General features: G+C 44.4%; 1 protein-coding gene across 1 annotated transcript; it reads left to right on the top strand.

Annotated features, from left to right (window-relative positions):
• Positions 1 to 3524: 3524 nt before the first annotated feature.
• Positions 3525 to 8180, top strand: LOC311306268 (uncharacterized protein; the record flags this gene model as incomplete). Its single annotated transcript, XM_084434589.1, has 2 exons — positions 3525 to 8037; positions 8121 to 8180. One exon carries the CDS (start codon positions 3525 to 3527, stop codon positions 6486 to 6488), a length of 2964 nt encoding a protein of 987 aa, XP_084290715.1. The 3' UTR covers positions 6489 to 8037; positions 8121 to 8180.
• Between the last annotated feature and the right edge of the window lie 339 nt (positions 8181 to 8519).

The following is an 8519-nucleotide window of genomic DNA, read 5'->3' as shown; positions in this document are numbered from 1 at the left end:
AGGATGCAGCTGTAACATTGGGTGTCAAGAAAGAGCCAGTAAAACTTAAAGTGTCCACGATAACATCAAAAACAAAAGTGGTGAATAGCCAAAAGGTGCAAGGACTACAAGTAAGAGGCATCAGCTCTGACACTAAAATCAAACTCCCAACAACCTATACCAGAGATTACATACCAGCAAACCGATCCCATATACCCACAAGCATAACCGCAAAGTCATGGCCTCACTTGGAACATTTGGCAGAAGAAATGTCTCCAGAGCTCGACTGTGAAGTAGGATTATTAATCGGCTATAACTGTCCACAAGCCTTACTTCCCAGAGATGTCATCACGGGCAATGAAAACCAGCCATATGCACAAAGGTCTGTGTTGGGTTGGAGCATTATCGGCTACAGTAGTACTGAAGTTGATTATGATCATGAGGATGAAATCGGTGTGAGCCACCGTATCATCATAAAGGAAGTTCAGCCAGCTACCAAGCCCTTTACTGAGCTCAAGTCTGAGGTTCATTTTGTTTATAGAACTCAAGTCAAGGAAATGATCACTCCAGCAGATATACTCAAGGTCTTTGAGTCAGATTTTGCTGAGAAGTTCAGTGAAGAAGTTCTAATATCGCAAGAAGATATTAAGTTCTTGAGGAAGCTGAAAGAAGGAATCAAGCAAAAGCCAAATGGACATTACGAAATGCCATTGCCTTTCAAGGAAGAGAGACCAAGCCTGCCAAACAACAAAGTGTGTGCAGAACATAGACTCAGATGTTTGGAAAAACGGCTTAAGAAAGATAATCAATATCACAAAGATTATGTGGCTTTTATGGAGGACATCATAGCAAGAGGTGATGCTGAAAGGGTTCCAGAGTCAGAGGTAACCAATCAGACCACGTGGTATATCCCTCACCATGGGGTCTACCATCCCCAAAAGCCAGGAAAGATTCGCGTGGTATTTGATTGCTCAGCTAAGTTCCGGAATACATCACTGAATGAGCATCTACTCACCGGGCCAGACCTTACAAATACCCTTGTAGGGGTCTTGTGTCGCTTCCGCAAAGGACAAGTAGCCATCATGTGTGATGTAGAGCGGATGTTCCATCAATTTCATGTTGCACCAAGAGACCAAGACTACCTCAGATTTCTGTGGTGGGAAAGAGGCAATATGGAAGCTCCACCATCAGTGTTCCGCATGAAGGTGCACTTGTTTGGTGCTGCATCGTCACCTGGATGCGCAAACTTTGGGCTCAAACACCTGGCTGCAGAAGGAGAAGGCAAGTTTAGTGAAGCTACAGTGAGGTTTATACAGCGCAACTTTTATGTTGACGATGGATTAACAAGTTTGGACAGTGAAGAGGAAGCTATCGAGCTTGTTAGAGAGGCAAGAGACCTATGCAACACCGGTAAACTCCGCTTACACAAATTCATTACCAACAACAAGAAGGTTCTTGCCACAATCCCAAAGCAAGAACTTGCCGAAGTTGCAGCTGACCTGGACATGGCTTTGGGCGAGCACAAGATAGAACGGGCTCTCGGTGTCCAATGGTGCATTAGCTCAGATAAGTTTCAGTTCAGAGTGAGGGTAAAAGAGCATCCTTTTACCAGAAGAGGAGTACTGTCAACGGTGGCCTCAATTTTTGATCCTCTTGGATTTGTGGCACCTATCATTTTGAAAGGTAAACAGATTCTACAAAGGATGTGCCAAGACAAGGTAGGATGGGATGAGCCACTTCCTGACGACCTCAGGCCGCGTTGGGAAGAATGGCTCCAAGACCTTCATAATCTGTCTTCGGTAGAGATACCACGGCACTACATACCATTGGCAGCCAAGGAAATTCAACAGTGTGAACTTCACCATTTTTCCGATGCCAGTGTTTCTGGCTATGGAATGTGTTCTTACCTTAGGGTTGTTTCGAAGTCTGGAGAAGTCCACTGCGCTTTTGTTATGGGGAAGGCAAGGGTTGCACCGACGAAGGTAACAACTATCCCAAGGTTGGAACTCTCAGCTGCGGTTGTGGCAACAAGGTCAAGTGATCTGCTAAGGAGAGAAATGGAGATTGAAAATCTGCAGGAATACTTTTGGACCGATTCCAAGGTTGTCCTTGGTTACATTACCAATGATGAAAAGCGATTTCATGTATTCGTAGCCAATCGGATCCAGCAGATCAAATCGAGCACAGAACCAAGCCAGTGGAAATATGTTGCCTCAGAAAATAACCCGGCTGACCATGCCTCTCGCGGACTCATGGCAAAGGAGCTTGTAGAGTCTAACTGGTTCACGGGACCTAGTTTCTTGTGGCAAAAGGAGCTCCCTAAGGAAGAAGATATTAAGGTGAGAGACCTCAATGAGGAAGACCCAGAAATCAAAAGAGCACAAGTTCACACAACGAAAGCAAATGAGGAAAGGTCCCTAACAGATCGACTTCAGAAGTTTTCTGATTGGAAGAGAGTTGTAAGAGCCATAGCAAGACTTAAGCGTTTCGCAAAGGAGGTGAAAGGTCTTAAAACAAGATCCAATGAAGCTACGACACTGGAAGAAAGAATAGAGGCTGAACAATTCATAATCCATGCAGTTCAAGTAGAAGCGTTCAGTGATGAAATCAAGGCTATTAAACAAAAGAAAGAAGTACAAAAGAACAAGTCAACCAAACTGCACAAGTTGAACCCTTTCATGGACAGCCAAGATATCCTGAGGGTGGGAGGTAGATTGACACAAGCAACACTCCACCCTCATGTCAAACACCCAGCTATCCTCCCCAAAGGACATCATGTGTCTCGATTGTTGATAAAGCACTACCATGAGAAGGTGAAGCATCAGGGTCGTGGAATGACCATCAATGAATTACGCTCCAGTGGGATTTGGATCCTGGGGTGTAGTAGTGAAGTGTCATCACTCATTTTCAAATGCATCAAATGCAGAAAACTCAGAAAGTGTAATCAGGAACAAAAAATGGCCGACCTTCCACCAGAGAGGATGGAAGCTACCCCTCCATTTACCTATAGTGGTATGGACTGCTTCGGACCATTTTATGTCAAAGACGGAAGGAAAGAACTGAAGAGGTATGGGCTTCTATTCACCTGCATGTGTTCACGTGCCATCCACATTGAGGTATTGGATGACCTTTCCACTGATGCTTTCCTAAATGCGTTGCGCTGTTTCATTGCTATAAGAGGCAATGTGAGTCAACTACGAAGTGATCAAGGCACAAACTTTGTGGGGGCACGCAATGAATTCCAAGAATTAATGAAAGGAATGGATCGAGAACGTGTGAAAGAGCTGGGATGCAACTTTGTCATGAACCCACCTGCTTCCAGTCACATGGGCGGCGTCTGGGAGAGGCAGATTAGGACCGTGAGAAGTGTCCTCACATCCATCCTAGACCAGTCTGCTGGAAGATTAGACAGCTCTTCATTAAGAACATTCCTGTACGAAGTGATGGCTACAGTGAACAGTCGACCATTGACTACAGAACATCTCAATGATCCATTAGGACCTGAACCCCTAACTCCAAACCACATATTGATCCTTTGATCCAAGATGGCGGCGCGAGTACATCGCGAGGCTCGCGGTCTCTCCAGATTCTGTAATTTAGCAGTATTTTTCTTGCTCATTTCGGGTCTGTTCGTCCAGAACAGTTGTGCCTTAACATCGTACACCCAAGGTGAGCTTTTGGATATTGGTTTGCGAATTTCCGACAGTTTTATGGACAACCTTCGACTCCTTCCTGAGATCGCCAGATCACCCGAGGCTATGCACTCTGCCCGGCCGGGCGGAAGTGCTCGCAGGCGCCGGCGAGATCGTAAACAAAGGCGGGGGAAGCGCGGAGGACTAAGAGCTAAGCTAAAGCTAACACCACACCGGCTCTCTTTACCCAGCATTTTCCTTGCCAATGTACGGTCGCTGTTGAACAAAATGGAGGAGATTCGACTCAACATCACATACAGCAAGAGACTTTTGAACTGTAATGTTCTAATTTTCACGGAAACATGGTTAAACAGCGGAATACCGGACAACGCTATTGAGCTAGCGGGACGCCATACATTCCGGGCGGATAGAACATTAGATGGCTCCGGTAAGACCAGAGGTGGTGGATTGTGCATTTACATTAACAAAGCTTGGTGCACAAACTCTGCTATTGTTGGGAGACATTGTTCAGCTAACCTTGAGTTTCTCATGGTTAAATGTAGACCGTTTTATCTACCGCGGGAGTTCACTTCCACTATTATAACTGCAGCCTATATTCCCCCGGATGCTGATGCCAAGTTTGCTATGAAAGAACTTCACGCAGCCATCAGTAAACAACAGACCGTTCACCCGGAAGCTGCGTTTATTGTTGCGGGTGATTTTAATCATTCAAACTTAAAGTCTGTGCTACCGAAATTTCACCAGCATGTTTCCTGTCACACCAGAGGAAACAAAACCTTAGACCATGTTTACACAAACATGGCTGAAGCTTACGTCGCGACACCCCTCCCCCACTTGGGACAGTCAGATCACCTTTCTTTGTTCCTCACCCCCAAATATGCACCTCTGATCAATCGCGTGAAGCCATCAGTGAAGACCATCAAGGTGTGGCCTGCGGGGGCAGATTTCTCACTCCAGGAAAGGTTTCTACACACAGACTGGAGTATGTTTGCTTCTCAAGCCACCAGTGGCTCTCACACGGACATTGACTGCTACACCTCCTCTGTACTGGATTATATTAATACCACCATTGACAGTGTTACAACCCAGAAGCAGATCACCACATACCCAAATCAGAAGCCATGGATGAACAGGGAAGTGCGACTCCTATTGAAGACACGCAATACTGCCTTCAGATCAGGAGATGCACAAGCCTATAGCACATCCAGAGCAAATCTGAAAAGGGGCATCAAAGAGGCCAAGCACTGCTACAAGCTTAAGATAGAGGGACACTTTTCCAACGCTGACCCTCGGCGCATGTGGCAGGGCATTCAGGCCATCAGCGACTACAAACCCTCTCACTCCACCCCCGCAGCCACTGATGTCAACTTCCTGAACGAGCTAAATGACTTTTATGCTCGCTTTGAAAGAGACAACAGAGAAACTGCCACCAAGCTCAAATCCTCAGCTGACCACCCACCGATCACACTCTCCTCCACAGATGTCTGCAATGCACTGAGCAGGATCAGCGCGCACAAGGCTGCTGGACCAGACAACATCCCTGGACGCGTACTCAGGGCATGTGCGGAGCAGCTCGCTGGGGTTTTTACAGACATTTTCAACCTGTCTCTTGCCCAAGCAGCTGTACCAACATGCTTTAAATGCACTTCCATTGTGCCAGTGCCAAAACACTCCAGCCCGAAGTGCCTTAATGACTACCGCCCTGTAGCACTCACACCCATCGTAATGAAGTGCTTTGAGCGGCTGGTCCTGGCACACCTAAAAGACTCTCTACCATCCACATTGGACTCACACCAGTTTGCCTACCGTAGCAATAGGAGCACAGAGGATGCAGTCTCCATGGCACTGCACTCTGTGCTCACACATCTGGACAATAAGAACACTTATGCACGCATGCTGTTTGTTGACTTCAGCTCAGCATTCAACACTGTCATCCCAACTAAGTTAATAGCCAAACTTGGAGACCTGGGCTTCAACACCTCCATGTGCAACTGGATTTTGGACTTCTTGACCAACAGACCCCAGAATGTTCGATCAGGCTCCAACTGCTCCACATCCATCACACTCAACACTGGTGTACCACAGGGCTGTGTGCTAAGCCCGTTCCTCTACTCCCTCTTCACCTCCGACTGCAAGCCTGTGTACGGATCTAATTCCATCGTCAAGTTTGCGGACGACACTACGGTGATTGGTCTCATCAGCAACAACGATGAGACTGCCTATAGGGAGGAGATCAAGCACCTGGCCACATGGTGCACCGAAAATAACCAGCTCCTCAACACCACCAAAACGAAGGAGCTCATCGTGGACTTCAGGAAAGTGTCAAGAGGCACACACGACACCATCCACATCAATGGAATGGCTGTTGAGCGTGTCTCCAGTTTCAAGTTCCTGGGGATCCACATCTCGGCGGACATGACCTGGACAACCAACACCTCCAGCCTGGTCAAGAAGGCTCACCAGCGCCTTTTCTTCCTGAGGACACTGAGGAAGAATCAGCTTTCCTCCACTATCCTGGTGAACTTCTATCGCTGTGCAATAGAAAGCATCCTGACCAACTGTGCGACAGTGTGGTATGGGAGCTGTTCTGTTGCAGAGCGCAAGGCACTGCAGCGGGTGGTGAAAACCGCCCAGCGCATCACTGGGACTCCACTACCTGCCATCGAGCACATCCAGAGGAAACGCTGTCTGCATCGAGCTCGCAGCATCCTTAAGGACTCCTCTCACCCAGCCCACAGACTGTTTTCTCTCCTGCCCTCCGGCAGGCGTTTCAGGTGCCTCCGGACCAGGACCAGCAGACTAAAGAACAGTTTTTTCCCCAGAGCTGTCTCTTTATTAAACTCTAACCCTCATTGATCCCACTCCCCTCATATACTGATTGACTCTCCTCTCCCTCCTCACACCTGCCTCCATTTTGTTATTTGCAATACTATAATGTTCATTTGCACTGCTGACTGTTATTACAGTAACAACTGTTTACATATGCATCTTGCACTACTACCTTGACTGGAATATGCTCAATTTGCACTGCCGACTGTTTATTTACAGTACCGACTGTTTATATATACATTGCAATATCGTACCTTAACTGTAATATGCAATTACTTTCCACTGCACTTTCACTCGGATAGCTTCTGTCCAAACTTTATTTGCACTACTTTAAATCCATTGTTATACTGCTCATTAGCCTAACTTATACATATATCTATTTGTTAAATTCTGTTTATAGTAATAGCCATCTGTATATTATGCTCACATTCTGTTTATAGTAACAGCCATCTGTATATATATTCATAGTACATATCTATCTGTAAAATTCTGTTTATAGTAACAGCCATCTGTATATTATATTCAGTACATATCTAGCTGTAAACTCTGTTCACAGTAATAGTTATCTGTATATTATATTCATAGGACAATCTATCTGTAAATTTTTGTTTATAATAGTATTCAACTCTATATTTATTCAGTACATAGCCATGTTCTGCACTTATGGAACCACTGTATATCCTGCACTTGCTGCTATTGCACTTCTGGTTAGACCTAAACTGCATTTCGTTGCCTTGTACCTGTACTTGTGTAATGACAATAAAGTTGAATCTAATCTAATCTAATATTGACAATGAAATTGTCAATAATCGCACCACCACCGGGTGAGTTTGTAAGGGCAGATCTCTATCTTCAGAAAAGATGGAAGAGAGTACAGTTCTTGTCCAATGAATTTTGGACCAGGTGGAGAAAGGAGTATTTGCTGAATCTGCAGCAGAGGAGCAAATGGAGCAAGGACAGGAGAAATGCTAAAGTGAATGATATTGTCCTGTTGCAAGATGATGGTACACCAAGAAATCAGTGGAAGCTGGCGAAGGTAGTTGAAGTCGCCCAAGGAACTGATGGAAGAGTCAGAAAACTCAAACTGTTACTTAGTGACACAACACTAGACAGTAAAGGCACACGCTTACATAAGCCACTTTACTTAGAAAGGTCAATACACAAAACAGTACTATTGCTTGAGGCTGAATAAGTAGGTTAGCTCTTCAATGACATTGTTTTGTATTTACCTCCAGAGATCTGTTAACAATGTATATTTTTTATTGTGAATCACACATTGTGTGATGGTGGGAGTGTAAATGCAGCTGCTTTTTTTGTATTTATTTTGAAATGCGCACATACTTTTATTTTGACATGCCGAAAACCGGAAGTGGCGGCTGTAAGCTTCGGTAAGCTCAGTAAGCAAAGCGCAGAGACCAAGCGCACATGTAGCAGTGACACCTGTCTAGTTTAATTTTTTATAATCCATGATTCGTGGTGTTTACTTCAACTGTGTATAAGCTGAAGAATACATTTTTTGACTGAAGATTGCTTCTGGAAAAGTACTCTGCCGTTGGTTGATAAGCAGGCTAAAGTGGTCAGTATTACTTTGTATTCTTTGTTATTTATGTAACAATTGCAATATTTAATGTTGTCTATTTTGTTTACCTGAACTTTTAGTTCTACGGTGTAATAAACATCTGTTAACGGAACTGGAGTCTCGCATTCGATCAATGGGCGGCATAGGTGCTTTTAATGATGCAGATGAATTTATAGTATTTATGCATATTTTGGATAATCTTTACATAATCATTTCTAGCAAATAACAAATACACTATACCATTCAAAACTTTGAGGTTAGTAAAGATTATTTTTTAAGAAATGAAGACTTTTCTTCAGCCAGGACGCATTGAGTTAATCAAAAGTGACAGTAAAGAAAGACATTTATATTGTTACAAAAATATTTTTATTTCAAATTAATGCTGTTCATTGGATAATTATATTCTTCAAAGAAACCTGAAACAAAATGCATCATGGTTTCCACAAAAATATGAAGCAGCACAACTGTTTTCAACATTG

Source organism: Rutilus rutilus (genome assembly GCF_951802725.1).
Source record: "Rutilus rutilus genome assembly, chromosome: 1".
In the NCBI taxonomy this organism is placed as follows: Eukaryota; Metazoa; Chordata; class Actinopteri; order Cypriniformes; family Leuciscidae; genus Rutilus; species Rutilus rutilus.
This window is presented reverse-complemented; position numbering and strand designations above follow the sequence as displayed.